Here is a 14268-nt window from a genome sequence, read left to right on the forward strand (position 1 = left end):
AAAAGCTAGAAACTTTTGTAGGAATTCTTGAGCCATTGTACTTTTGTTGTGCCCTCGTCATAATCACTGAATAGTGAGAGCCTTAACAAAGGCCTGTATACCTGCTCAGGGCAGCCAGGATGGAAGCCGAGGACCCTAATTTCCTCTGCAAATGTTTTTTTGGGGATCACAGCCAACCCTGCAGCACCTTTTCCATAGGTTCAGAAACCTGTCCCCTGGTGATCAGGTGGAGTCCAGTTGAGACCAAGCAGATTACTCAGCCATAGGGAAAAGAGGGTATTTATTAACCAACGGGGTAGAGGAGCTGAGCCCAGGCTCCCCACTGTCACATGCCCATTCCGCCCACCTGGGTGGTGAGTGGGGGCATTCCTAAAGTAGTGTAGCCATCTCACAATAAATACATTCATTGTAGGGGAGAGGTGGGAGAGGATGGGTGAAGGTCAGTAAAAATCCGTGGGATTCCACGTTCTCAGCTACAAAAATAACAGTCATCCTCACCCAAAGGAATGAGGGAGCTCAGTCAGGATTTGATTGTCCCATATGGGCCTGGAGACTTCAGAGGCCCCTGGACCCTGAAAGTGCCCCGGTGAGGTAGGACAGGGGTGGGAGCCAAGCATCCAAACTCCCAGCCTCTGCCCTTTGCATAGTTCCAAGAACGGGCTTCATGTGCCAGGTGAGATAGCAGATCTTTCCTCCTGCTACTCTGGTCTAGGGGTAGCAAATGCTTGGTCCCCAAAAGGAGGCTGGCTCATTGAGTGCAGTGTGGGTCACCCATCCTAGGGAAGTGTCTGTAAGGACAGCTAAACCGGAGAGGGCTCTCTGAAATGTCCATGGACCAAACCTGATAGGTCCAAGGCAGCACAACGAGGCTCATAAGGTGCATGTAAGTGGAAACGTGAGCATGTGTATGTGAGGGACATGCCTAGAACTCTGTCTCTGTCGCTCTTGAGAGTGACCGAGGGGATGGGGGTGCTGACTCATAAGGGCTGCACATTAAGGGAGAAGAGGGGAATGATGCAGTCTTACCTCCCCACGCTGGCCTGTTCTCAAGTTCTTGACAGAGGTCACCACGGGGGGCTGGGACTAGGGGAGAGGACTAAATATATAGGATGGGATGTGGCATTTGGGAGTGTACCCAAAGTCCAGAAGAAGGGGGGATGGGGGCCTGCAGCCCAGCTGATAGACATTCTTCCATATGGGCATGTGAATGTACGCAGGGTTCAGGTGGCTCTTTTGCTGACAGAGGTCTTGTCTGGTATCAGGACCGTCCAGCACATAGGGCCATGCAGAGGATGGTGACATTGAGGCCATCTGAACCTGCAAGCCCTGCCTGGGAGAAAGAGGAAGGATTTAAGCAGATGGGTGGGACAGGAGGACGGGGGTCCTCTCCTCCCAAGTGATTAGGTTAAGGGAATAGGGACTGGGGCTGAAGAACCTGAGGGAGCACCTACCTCTGAGGAGAACCAGTTGGCCTGGGCTGCTCACAGATGGGTCTGTGGAGATTGAGGAGGGGACTTTGGCTGGGCCTGACTCTGGCTAGCCTTATAGGGACATCAAAAGTTGGAAGGGCCTGGTGTTGGGGGTGTGGGGGGAAGGGCGGCTGTGTTGGGACGCAGCAGCCCAGCCTTGGGCAGACAGGCTGGCTTGGAGGAGCATTTGTCCTGGAAGGCTGGGCTCAGACAGAGCTCTCATCCAAGTGCTCTACAAGCTGCGTGTGCTTCCTCTTCTCCAGGATGCGGCTGAGCTCCTCAGCGAAGGAGCAGGGCCCCGTGGGCACTCCATTGTTGCTCTGCCTCAGGAGCACGTAGCTGTTGCCATTCATCCTGCGCAGCCGGCTAGGCAGTGCCACCAGCCCATTGGTCAGCTCAGCTGGTGGCAGTGGGGGTGGTGGAGGAGGCGGGGCTGGGGCTCCTTCCCCTGGGATGATCTGGAGACAGCCACCCTCCAGGCCCCCAGCCCCCTCCCCATCGTCACCCTCATCTTCCTCTCCAGGACACTGGCCTGAGACTGTCTGCAGCTGCACAGCAGAGCCCCCTGCCCGGCCAGCCCGACCCAGCGAGTATTTCCTTCGGCGCCCTCGTCTGCCTCCCCGAAGACAGGCCACATAGAGAAGGGAGGAAGCCAGGATGAGGCAGAGGCCACCAAGTGCAGCAATGGCTAGCACATAGAGCAGCCTCACATCAGGTGCCAGTTGTGCCCCAGGCATGGCAGGGGCTTGTGGAGCCGGGGCAGGAGTGGCTGGCCGCACCGTGAGGCTGTAGGAGGTCAGCAGGGTGCGAAGGCCATTCTCCTCAGCATAGCAGCCATAGTGGCCACTGTGTTCAGGCTGCGTGTCTGTCACCAGCAGCCCATCCACGCCTACACGGTAGCCACCCTGCCCATCGCTCAGGCCCATGCTCCCATTGAGCAGCCACAAGGCCCGGGCCAGGTTGGACGGCTGGTCACAGGGCAGGAGGACATCGTCACCCCGTAGCACAGAACGGGTCTTCATTGGTGGTGGTGGCCCTGGAGGAAGTAGGGGGCAGGAAGAGTAGTCAATGTCTGCCAATCCCAGGGAAGGCATTGGAGATGGCAAGCCAGATGGCTCACTGCTATGTCCCCAGCAACAAGCACAGAATCTGGAATCACAGTGACAACTGGCCAAGCTCTGCGCTTATGCTCCCACAGAATGTTCACGTTGGCCCTTCACTGTGGTTTCAATTCCTGCCATCTGCCATTGATGCCTAATCTCTACCTCCAGCACAGACTGCTCTCCTGGGTGTCAGACTTGAATATCTTCCACATTCTGGGCATCAACATGAGGTCTCTTGGACTCAGGAACAAAGGCCAAAGTCTCCCTCCCACAACAGGTCTTTTCCTTGAATTGTCAGGTGCCTAAGTCAGAAACCTGGGAGTCTTCCTTGCGTCTTACTCCCCCTCACCTTTGTATGCAACCCTCACCGAGACTGTGCTTCTGGAATATGTCTCAGACCTGTTCACTTCTCTCCTGCCCCGAGGGCTGGCCCACTCTGGTCCCCATCTAACCCACTCTCTGTGCAGCAGTGGGTGCCTTTTAAAAACACTCAGCTGATCATGCCATTCCCCTGTCTTAGCATGGTCCCCGCCCACTTCTCCAGCCTCTTCCCTCGTTGCTCAAACACACCAAGCTTGCTCTGCTTGCTGCTCCCTCTGCTTGGGTGTCATCCCTCTCCCTGTGGCCCTCACTTGCCTGGGTAACTTGTGGGGAGAGAGCAGTGATCAACAGCACAAACTCTGGTCTGACTGTTGGGGGCAGGTTTGAATTCTGACCCTCCCACTTAATAGCTGATTAACTTTGGGCAGTTTACTTATTCTCCCTGTGCCTCAGAGAGGTTGTCCCTCATGGGGATGATGATAATGGCATCTCTGTCATAGGAATGCTGTGAGTGTTTGACCAGTGCCTGCCACACAGTAAGCACTCAGTGCATATTAGCTATGATTATTAACTTTTGCTCTTTAGATACTAGTGTAGTCATCTGATCTTCTTTGGGGAAGTACCTATTATCCTTCAAACCCTTGTCATTGTTGTAATTATTTCTTTTGTAACAAAAGGCAATGGAAATAATTATAATTAATTGTGTGATCACGTGATTGCCAACCCCCCTCCTACCACTTGGCTGAAAGCTCCGGAAGTGAGCGTGTTTCCGCATTTGTAATTCTTTTGGGCAACAAATATTTGTCGAGCACTTACTCTGTGTGCTCTGCAAGCACATAGACACAGCCATTCAGATACACATATGTGCATCCAAAGGACAGTAAAAGTTAAAGAGGACAGTTTTACAGCCAGACCCGCACACATCCATGAATGTCACTTACCTGTGTCCCTGCTGCTCTCGCAGCCTCGGTTTCCTCTCTCTATGTCCTGTATCAGTGCTGTCCTGGAGGCAGAAGATCAGAACTCATGAATAAGGGCGACTGGGCTTCCGTTTCCCCAGTGGAAGGGTCAGCCAGGTTGTTACCCACAACTGGCTCCCACTCCCCCTACAGCTGGCAGGCCTTCCTCCCCTGACTCAGGCTCCAAGTCCCTGGGCATGTGGGACTCACACCTCCTACCACTTCCCACCTGCTACCCTGGGACCTGTTCACTGCAGTGGTGGCCTCCAGGCAGGCATGGGTGCTGGGGTCCCAGCCACAGTAAGGGTCCCGGGCCAGGATGCAGTCATAGCAGGAGCGGTAGCGAGGGCAGCTGGACAGTGGCAGCTGGATGACTCCACTAGAGGCCCCCACGTAGAGGCTATGCTGGGAGCCAGAGGGGACAGCTGGTCAGCAACTCCCCCTTACAGACACATAATACAGCCCATGCCCAACCTCCCCAATCCCCCCACTCCCTCCTTTCTGGCAAGGCCATATGGAGAGTCATGACTCAGGCATCACCTGCATCGGAGAGATGACCAGATTCTCCACAGACTGGGGCTCCTTGAACACTTGTGTCTCTTCAATAATATGCATCCCAGAGCCCAGGACCACGGCCTTGTGGATCCAGCCATCAGCTAGTATGAAAAGGGCGGAGGGTCAGATTTCAGCAATGGAATCTGTTCTGGGCCCCCAGCAACAGCCTAACGGGACTGCTTGGGAGTCATGAGGCCAGGGACAAGATTCATTCAGTAGCAGTGGGCCCTCAGGACATTGGGACCTCTGGGCTCTTCATGGCAGGAATTACTGAGTTCAGAAGCATTAGTGACTAGGGTCAATTAGTGATTGGTGGTTGGTGACAGGAGTCAGCAGTCACCAATTCACTGGGGGCCAGTAGTGTTCACTGTAGAATCAACATCAGTGGTCACCAGGGTTTTGTGACCAAGGGTCATCAGGGAGGCTAGAGGTCAACAGGGATCAAAGGACAGGCCCAGTAGTCACCAGAGTGTTCAGGCCGGGGGTCAGAAGCACCTGTGCCCAGAAAGAGCAGGTCATAGGTGGGTCCAGCAGGTGTGGTGACAGGTGTCCCTGTGAGGTGTGTGTAGCGCACGCTGCGCTTGAGCAGCAGGGGCCGTCCACGTGTGGGCACCACGGGCCGAGCCATCAGTGGGTGCAGTTTCACAAAGTCCAGGACCAGCGACGGCAAGTCCTGGGAGGAGTTGTAGCCTTGGCTGCGCAACGAATCTGTGATACACTGGGGTGGGGAACAGGAGTGGTGAACCTCAGGACTCCGCACAAGATCCTACTACCCTCCCAGGGGTTCTGTCCTGCCTGTCCTCCCTGCAAGGCCAGACCTCCTGTCCCTTCTACGGGTTCTGTCTACTGAGCACTGACCCCAGGTCTGTACACTCACCGAGCCGGGCCGGGGCTCTGGCACCCCACCCTCGTAGCGTCCCCAGCGCCGGACGCCATCCTGATATTCCATGTAGGGGCCTGCAAAGACAGCTTGCACCTCGGTCAGATCATAGCGGCAGATGGCTGAGGCCTCCAGGGTCTTCCTGGGGATAATACATAGGCGAGAGGGTGAGTCACATTGAGTGGCGCCTGCCTGTCTGCTGCCTGTCCAGCCTGGAGCCCAATGTTATCCTGGGAAGTCCCAGTTCTAGGCCCACAGGGCCCCCTGAGGGTCCATAGGCCACTGTGGCCTCTGGCCCCGGGCTAGCTAGATATGCTTGAAATTCTCTCTGTGCAGTCAGCCCTCCCCACAGTGGATCCTGACTCATCCTCACTGACTTCTGCTCCAGCCCCTAGGCTGTCCCCAGTTTCTTGCCTCCCCGCTATCCCCGCACTGACCACTGTGTGGTCAGCGTGAAGGCCGCATAGAAGTGCGTGCGGGCTGAGGTGTCAACGTCCACGCTGCAGACACCACGTAGTGTCTCATACTGTGGAATGTGGCAGATGAGACGCGCCTTTAAGAAGGAGGTCCACTTCTTCTGCAGGATCTTCTTCCCTCCCAGGTCTCCCTGGGGAGGTAGGGGCATGGGGTCAGGAGCCAGGATCACACTGCAGCCTCTACACCCTTGCCCCAACCTCAGTCCTAGTTACCTTGCACACACGGGCCACACGGGCCACACGGTGGCTGCTGCGGCTCTGAGCAAAGTTGCCAGAGCCCTCCTCGGTGGCACGCTCCGTGAAGAAGTAGTAAACCTTGTCATCATCGCCCACCATGCTGGCCTTGCTCTCCCGCACCAGGACGGAGAACACAAACTCAGCATCTGTGAGCCGGGCAGTTCAGGTGGCTTCTGAGACAGGCTGGGTGTCTCTCCCCACACCCCACACCCCTACCCCTCACTCAAACATACCCAGGAATAGGCAGCTTCCCTGGGGGTATGAGGACAGGATGGTCAACTGTCCAAGGGAGTAAAGACAAAGAAACAGTCCCCTGCCCCTCACCCTGAGCCCCATCCTCCTAACCGTTGAGCCAGTGCATGGGTGCCTCCTCAGTCCTCAGGGAGTGTGGGTGGCGGCTCCGGCGGATGTCAGGAATGCTGCGGAATTCATACCGTGTGGCTGTGTAGAGGCCTCCATCTGGAGCAGGGACGTGCCAGGCATGAGACATGTCACACACGACAAGGCACATAACACACATGGTGGCAAGTTCTAGCAGTGGCATCTGTGTCCCTCAAACAGCATGCTTGTGGATGAGGGACTGGAGAGGGGAGGAAGGCGCGCTCACCGATGATAAGGCCTGTGAAGCCACGGGCTGGGTCATAAGGACACTTCTCTTTTCCATCCTCGAAGCTACTTGGCAAGGTGAAGGCCTCAGCATCCTGGGGGAATAAGGGTTCAGAAGTGAGTGGTTCCAATGACAGGCAGGAGCCCAAGGTCAGACCAATCTGGGGTCCGGGACCACTGATCAGGGCTAGGGTAGGCGTACTCACAATGGCTGCACAGAGGGGCTGGAAGGCGTGGGTCCCACATGCGTAGAGGTGGGTGGCATTGAGCCGCTGTAGGAATCGCACATGGTTGAAGCACTCTGTCTGTGGGGTAGGTGGGGGACGGCCGTGAGCCCCGGGGCCTCCTTAGGGGCTTCTCCCATTAGTCCAGCTTGGTACTCTGGCTCTTATCCCCACTCACAGGACACACACAGTTCTTTCCAATATCCCAGTGGGCCTGCTCTCTGCCCAGAACGTAGAGTGCTCCCTGGAACTCACTGTCCTGTGGCTTCCCAGGGGCATGACTCCCCTCCTCTATGTCTTGGGTTACATGGTGCACTCTGCCAGCTTCCCCTACATCTCCTGCACCCTCAGCTCAGGTCCTCTCAGACTCTCACCACCCTTCTTGCACGTCTCCTTCTCAGCAGTGTCCCCCAACCTTGGAGCTCCCACAGCCCCTTTGGGGTGATACTACCAAATCTATCCTCGGGCTCTAGCCCTCTCTCCACCCGATATCCCAGACACATCAAACTCGCTGTGTCAGAAAGCAGACTCATCCCCTCTTCCCTAACCTGCTCTTCCCTCCTAAACCTGTTCATCTAGTCTTTCCCTCCTCTCTTCCTCTGTGCATCCTACTCAGTCCAGAAACCAGGAGTCATGGTTGCTGCTTCCCACTCCCTCACCCCCACATTCAGTCCTGCTTTCTGATTAAAAGTCTCTTTGTCCTAAACGTCGCTGGACTTGATCCACTTTCCTCCATGCCCCCAACCTAGTCCAAATTAGTGCCACCATCACCTCTTCCCTGAACTGCTGCAGCAACCACCTGCCAGCTCTCCCAAGCCTCCACCACTGTTTATAAAAACCGACTTATTTATTCAATGAGTAAGGAATATGTGCACTCAGTGTACAATTCAAAAGGCACAGAAGGACATGTCGTAAACAGAGTATCCTTTTTATCCCTGTTGCCTCCCAAGGAGACAGCTGTTACCACTGCCTGGAGTTTCCTTCCAGAGATAGCCTACCAATCTGCCCACTCTCGCAACCCACTTTCTAAGGCACAGTTAAAAAAAATGTAAACCAGATCATGTTGTTGCTATATTTAAAAACCCTTCAGCGGCTCACCAGAGTCCTGAGCACCTGAACATAGGGTCCAGCATGCTCTTGGCCCTGCCCCTTACCCTGGGCTCACGCTAATCCAGCCACACTGGCTTTCTCTGCCCATCAAATGCTTCAAGCTGCTGCCCTCTTGACTTCTTTGCCTTGTTAAAGATGCCTCCTCCTGCCTGTTTCCCAGGGTTTGGATCCATGCAGGCATCTTTGGCTCCTCCCGCTCCCTCCCTGGGTGCAGGGGTGGCTCCATCCCTCCCCTCCACCAGCCTGTTCAGGCCTCCCTCCTCTGACCCATGCGATGCCCCCAACCTGGCCACTGCCTGTCCTGCCTCCAGACTCACTCCATTTTAGTCCATGCAGTGCCAGGGGCTGGGTAGATATTCCTACAGTAGGTAATGTTTCCTCAAGGTGTTTACATTAATAAGGGGGAGGGGAAGAGGAACTCTGTGGTTAAATAAGCTCCACCAGCTAAAACTTATTTAACTACAGGTAAAATCTACCTTTACTGGGGACTTCTCAGAGCCTCACGGGTGTTGCTGCGCATCATGGGACTGAGCATGCAGCATTTCTCAAACTCATCTGACCACGAAAATCCCTCTTTTGAAAATGGATATTCCTCAGAACCCACTTCGGGAAGTGTCCTGTCTACCCAAAGTGTGGCCCAGAGAATAGCAGTGTCAGCGTCTCCTGGGAGTGTGTTAAGAATTGCAGAATCTTAAGACTTTCCCAGACCTACTGAGTTAGCATCTGCATTTATAATATCCCCAGGTGATTCACGTGCACATTAAAGGTTGAGTATCTAAAGTATCAAGTGGTGAGGGTGCTCATCGTCACAGAATAAAATCCAAATCCTTCATGACCTGGGCACCGCCTGCCTCCCAGCCCCATTGTCTATCCATGCTGCCCCAGGAGGCAGCCGTTGATGGAAGTCCCAAGAGGCACATCTTTAAACACGCCTGTCTCAACACCACGCCTGACTCACTGAATCAGAATTCACGGGCTGGTGGACCTTGGGAATGTGTATTTTTTTTAAGTTTTTGAGATTTTATTTATTTATTTTTAGAGAGAGGGGAAGGGAGGGAGAAAGAGAGAAACATTGATATGTGGTTGCCTCTCGTGCGCCCCCTACTGGGGACTTGCCTTCAACCCAGGCATGTGCCCTGACTGGGAATCAAACTGGCAACCTTTTGAAGGCCAGCACTCAGTCCATGGAGCCACACCAGCCAGGGTGGGAATGTGTATTTTTAAAAAGCTTTCCAGACGGATCTGTTAAATAGTCAGACTTGGGACCCCTGTAGACACCCTGTTTCTTTAGCCAGGACGGGTTGACACCTCACCAACACCCTCCATGGAACGCTGAGTACTTGGGCTATTCCTTGACCAAAGCCTCATTTTTCTCCTCTCTAAAATGGGGATAATACCATTTCACAGGGTTATTTTAGAATTAGGTGAGATAATAGCTAAGTCAGCACTTACTAGAGATTAATTACTGTTATCGTGATTGTTATTTGAGAGCCCAGAGGAAATTAAGATGCCATCACAGACCAAGCTAATGGGTCACCAGATGTCTGGATTAGAAGTGCTGCGCCTGGGGCTCACCACTCCACCAGCACTTACAGTGCTTGTCGTGGTTGCTGCCATGGACTAGCTGATCGTTACCTCTCCCTCTGTGTTCCCAGCCCTGACATCCGCCACTGAGAAGGAAAGCAGCTGGGGACAGGGCAGACCACATACCTGATTGTTTTTCCCTTTTTGATGACATTTGCTTTGCATCTCTGGGGAGGCCTCCCAGTGGATCTGGAGTGGGGGAAAGGGGAGAAAGGCTGATGCACTGGCCCCAATACCCTTGCTTTTCCCATTACCTGTGGGACCAGGTGATAGGACCCCAGGGAACTGGGGAAATTGAGGTAGGGGTCAGTTTCAGGAGGAGCTTTAGGTGTAAGGGAGACCTGGGCTGGGAAGGGCAGCACTGTCTGACCAGGGGGCTATGGAAGGGTGGCAGGGTTTCCAGGAAGTTGAGGTCCTGGGGAGGTGGATGAAGCCAGAGACCCTCTGGGTGGCCCAGGTTCCAGGGGCTGACCTCTTTGTGAGACCCATCTCCTATGTCGTGAGCACTGAGAGAGAACAGGGCGCCCCGGGCTCCCACCAGCAGCCTCGCCGAGGCTTCCTCCAGCAGCAGTGTTGAGTAGTTCTGGGCTGGGCCCTTGAAGTTTCGGGTCCCAGAGAGCTCTGGGGAGAGCAGGAGCTGTGAGCCCTGTTCTGGGGCTGCCTCCCACACCCAGCCCTGGCTCCTGCTGTCTTTTGAGGTTGGGGCAGGGGGAGGTCAGTCTAACCTTCATAGGGGATAGTCATCCGAGGGGTGGCATCTAGTTCTCTGGATGGTCTCCGTGGTGAGGGTCCGGGGACTGCAGTTGCTGTGAGGAAGCTCAGGAGGAGGGGCCAGAGCCTCCCCCACATCTTCCTGGGAAAGCCCTGGCCAACAAGACCCCGAAGGGGAGCCAGGGCCAGAGTCAAGGGGATGATGGGAAGAACAGTCACAGGGGTCAAGGTCCAGGGAGGTCACTTGGAAGGTCAGGGGTCATGGGGCCAGGGAGGGTCCTGGAATTGGGGGGACATGGAATCATAGGGTTGCGTGGCCATGGAATCCCAGGTAAGAGGTCAGAGGATCACACACTGCCTGGCTGCATCAAATACAGACTCCATGGTGACAGGGAGTTGTGGGGTCATTGGAGGGGTTGTAGGTCACTGATGGGGTTACCCTGCCTCAAAAGCAGGGCTAGTGCTGGTTCTCTGAGGTCTGGTTTCTGAAGAAAAAGAAAAACAGGAAAAAAAAAAGCCCTTTGATCTCTGTGTGGGTGGAAGGTAGCTGACACTACCCCCAGACTTCAGGGGGTACCGAAGGGAGGAGGCCAAGCATCTGCAGGACTGCCAGGTCAGGATTGACTCAGTCATTCTGATGCAGGAAGTTGGGTGGGACTTGCCCTCTTTACAAAACCCTTTACTCCTCCCTACCTAAACCCAAGGTAATAGTCCTCTGACCAAGTGAGAAGCTTAGGTAGGCCTCCATCTTGGTGGAGCTTGGGTTCTCAGGGAGAATGCCTTCTCCTCCCAACAATGAGACCAAGCTGGGCTGCAGCTGCCCTTGCTGCCTGCGGGGGTGCCTGATGCAGGAAGGCCTGGGCAGAGACAATTAATGGGCCTTTGTTGATTTTGCCCTGTTTTCCCTTTGTTTTTTCTTTTCCCTAGCCTGAGAGGTCCTTCTGGAATTTCTCTTTAATTAGATACTTCCCAGCATTCCTCTCTGAGGGGGTGCACATCTCCACCATCCCCATTTGAGTCTGTACTGCACCCTCTGGCTAGGCATGTACACATGCCCCTGCCTGCAAACAGGCACTCGCATGCAGTGGGGGGTATCTGGCCCCCCTGGCGGCACGAGTGTCATGTCTGTGCAGGAGGCTGTAATGCACAAGTCCAGTTAACTGAGACGTGAGCTACATGGGAAAGGTGAATGATGGGATCCCTGAGCTCTTGGTCACCTCCCCTGGCATATATATGTTGGAGACTATTCCCACATCTGGGCCCTCCTTCAAGCCAACCAGCTAGGAACAGGCTGGGGGGCAGGCGGCAGGCCTCTGAGCACTGGAACAGGCCTGATCTCTGAGGTGGCTCCAGCTGAAGGCCTCCTCGGCTGGGCTAGGTGTGGAGGAAGGCCGGCCCACCTATTCTCATCAGATGCCCACAGACAGGGCCCGGGTCACTGGCCTCTCCCCACCTTTCCAAGTCAAAGATTAACTATGTGGCCTTGAAGAGAGGGGAGGGGTGAGGAGCTGGCCAGAGGGAGAACAGGACTTTAGAGCATTTACTTAAGAGGTAAAGTTCAGCACTGTAGTGGACAGAGCCCAGAGGGAGAGAATGGAGTATGAATAGATGGAAGGGGGTCCCTGACCCACAGAAAGAGCATCAGCTACTGGTTTGGGAGGCTGGGGCAGCTGGAGGCCCCAGGCAAACTGCCCATGCGCCACCCCTCACTGTGGAGGCACACCTGTTTACTTTTGGGTCCTCTTATTTGCTCAGTGCAGAAGGAGGGGGGAGCCCTACGGGTAGGAGGAGTGAGTCCCTAGGATTGGGCAGGAGGAACACACCCCAGGTCAGAGGAACCACTCAGAGTGTGGTACATGGCACACTCACACAGATTTACACAAGTCACATGTGTCCAGAGGAGGGTGGTGTGTATGCAAACAGGTGCACACACACACAGGCACAGGAGGGCTGTGAACACATGTACTCACAGGATATTCATGCACACACACTCACAGGGAGGTTTGTTCACATATGTGAACAAATTGTTCACATAAAGGGCCTGCCACATGTGTTCATACATATTCACATGTAAGGTTATATTCATATGCCCATTCATTCAGCAGGTCACACAGCCTCAGAGGTTGACAAGGAGGGTTATAAACCCACACATGTGCCTATGAAGGATTGCACACCTATTCACAGGAGGATGCCCATACACACATATATGGAGGGACATGCACACAAACTCATTGATACAGTAGGTCAGACACAGAAGGGTCAAGTACATGTGTGTTCACAGTCCTCAAACACACAATTACATTTACGCAGAGACAAGCATATGTACATACAGGGGTCCAGTTCTCACTGCAGACTTGGAGGCTGCGGGTGTCCACAAAGGGTGAGATAAAGAGCCGAACCCTCCCGCCCTCCCCAGTGTCCTGATACTAACACCAGATTCCAAGTACGTGTTTGTGTGTATGTGTGTGTGATGGGGGAAGCTTCTGACCTCAGATGCTGCAATGGGATGGGTGCATGGGTCAAGGCTGCTCTGCAGGAAAGGAAGGAGGCCCCTAGTTTTAGCAAAGGAAAGATGGAATGGATCACTTGGCACTCTCTACTCCCATGTACACTGCAGTTCTAGTTATGGGAGTTGGGCCTGAGCTCTGAACCCCCATTTAAAACCTGTTGGGGGAGAAGGCGAGGCAAAGGGGCAACTAGGCTTCAAGGTCTCCAGTCCATACCCCACATTCCACCCTTGGTTCCATAGTTTGGGTTCCTCCCCAGGGCCAGCTCCCTAGACTCTGATCACCTTCCCACCTGGCAGATCCTAGGGCAAAGGGAACTGAGCAGGGGAGACCCATCCCCCCAACAAGATCCATGTAGGATCAGCAGCCTCTCAACCTTCATTCTAGATGTCCACCTGCCTAATGTAAGAGGTGATTCCCTCTGCCCAGTAGGATGGTGGTCTCTCCTGGCCTGTGAGCACCTCCCCCGCTACCTCCTTCCTCCATCTCCTCCCCGGTTCTCTCCTTTCCTCAGGTCTAACCTCAGTTTCTACTGCTGTACCTCGAGGACAAGGTCTCCTTCTATCCCGCCAGACGCCAGGAGACGTGACCCAGATCCCGGGGGCCACTGCTCGCCACACGGCCCCGGTTCTGTGCGCTAATCCCCGACTCCATGTTGGTGGGTTTGCGCCCACCGCGGCTGGAGGCCTCGCCTGCGACCCTTTACATCCTTTATGAGGACCGGGGGACTTGGCGGTGATAAAGGCCTGGCCCAGCTAGGAGGGTGGAATGGATGTGGAGAAGGCCTGGCCCAGCCCCCGCCCCCCACCACTCCCCCCATCCCAAGCACCGCCACCGCCCGCAACCCCTGCCTCTCTCACCTTTGCGCTCGGATCCTGGGCCACAGAGACAGCGACGCACAGCTCTGGGCCCCAAAGCACCAGCTGCAGGATGAAGGGGCCGTGGTCAGAGGCGGGGCGGGAGGTGGAGGCGGAGCCACCGGCGGGGCGGGGCCTGGAAGGTGGGACAAGGAGGCCAGGCGGACTGGGTGGGGTGCAGAGAAAGGTGCTGTTCTCTCCTTTGCTCCCGCCCCCCATACTATAGAGACTGTTTAAGGGCCATGGCTTTCCGCTCCCACAAGGTCGGAGGCTCTGGTATTGCCCCCTGGTGGTGGTCTTACTACACTGAATGCTCTCAACGGCTCATTGCCCACCTTCTTTCCCCTCCAGCCCTAGGACCCTTCCGACTTTCCTCCTCTAGAGACACGCAAACCTGTTCTCTGGGGGCTACAAACTCTCCCAAAGCCCGTGGGCCTGAAAGCCTGTCCTCACTTCTTGAGTTTCTGCCACGCCTTGTGCTCTCTGCCTAGGGTGCAGAGAGCCACAGTACATGGAGACCAAGCGTTGGGGCAGCTCTGAACACAGAACAGGGTCTTCTCAGCTCAAGATCCCTGTCCGTCGCCTGGTCCTTCAGACTGAGGTCTGGGTGGGTGAGGGGGTGGGGGTCAGGCCTAAAGGGATGATGGGACAGCCCGACCAGAAGTGCAC

The 14268-nt window shown here is 55.1% G+C and overlaps 1 protein-coding gene across 3 annotated transcripts; it reads right to left on the reverse strand.

The window, feature by feature from the left end:
* Positions 1 to 263: 263 nt before the first annotated feature.
* Positions 264 to 13714, reverse strand: SEMA4G (semaphorin 4G). 3 transcript variants are annotated; one of them, XM_053922179.1, is made up of 16 exons: positions 13603 to 13714; positions 10250 to 10720; positions 9997 to 10145; positions 9651 to 9713; positions 6813 to 6911; positions 6608 to 6701; positions 6346 to 6459; positions 5977 to 6146; positions 5725 to 5894; positions 5285 to 5429; positions 4903 to 5125; positions 4393 to 4508; positions 4097 to 4257; positions 3835 to 3896; positions 1452 to 2505; positions 264 to 1330 (listed from the first exon to the last, which is right to left on the reverse strand). In XM_053922179.1, the coding sequence occupies exons 2-15, from the start codon at positions 10371 to 10373 to the stop codon at positions 1676 to 1678; spliced, it is 2520 nt and encodes an 839-aa protein (XP_053778154.1). In that variant the 5' UTR covers positions 10374 to 10720; positions 13603 to 13714; the 3' UTR covers positions 264 to 1330; positions 1452 to 1675. The 3 variants fall into 3 exon arrangements, with proteins under 3 accessions (XP_053778154.1, XP_053778152.1, XP_053778153.1); XM_053922177.1 differs by having other exon boundaries at positions 4082 to 4257; XM_053922178.1 differs by lacking the exon at positions 13603 to 13714 and adding an exon at positions 13284 to 13415 and having other exon boundaries at positions 4082 to 4257.
* Positions 13715 to 14268: the final 554 nt, after the last annotated feature.

The sequence above is a fragment of the Desmodus rotundus genome, chromosome 4 (assembly GCF_022682495.2).
Source record: "Desmodus rotundus isolate HL8 chromosome 4, HLdesRot8A.1, whole genome shotgun sequence".
NCBI classification, from domain to species: domain Eukaryota; kingdom Metazoa; phylum Chordata; class Mammalia; order Chiroptera; family Phyllostomidae; genus Desmodus; species Desmodus rotundus.

Excerpts from the sequence above, each read along its gene's own strand:
- SEMA4G (XM_053922177.1), bottom strand. The coding sequence starts at position 10,373 with ATGTGGGGGAGGCTCTGGCCCCTCCTCCTGAGCTTCCTCACAGCAACT. Across the intron at positions 6,460-6,607 it reads CTTCACAGGCCTTATCATCG|ATGGAGGCCTCTACACAGCC; the intron begins GTGAGCGCGCCT and ends TCCCTGCTCCAG. Across the intron at positions 5,895-5,976 it reads GTGTGGCCCGTGTGTGCAAG|GGAGACCTGGGAGGGAAGAA; the intron begins GTAACTAGGACT and ends CTACCTCCCCAG.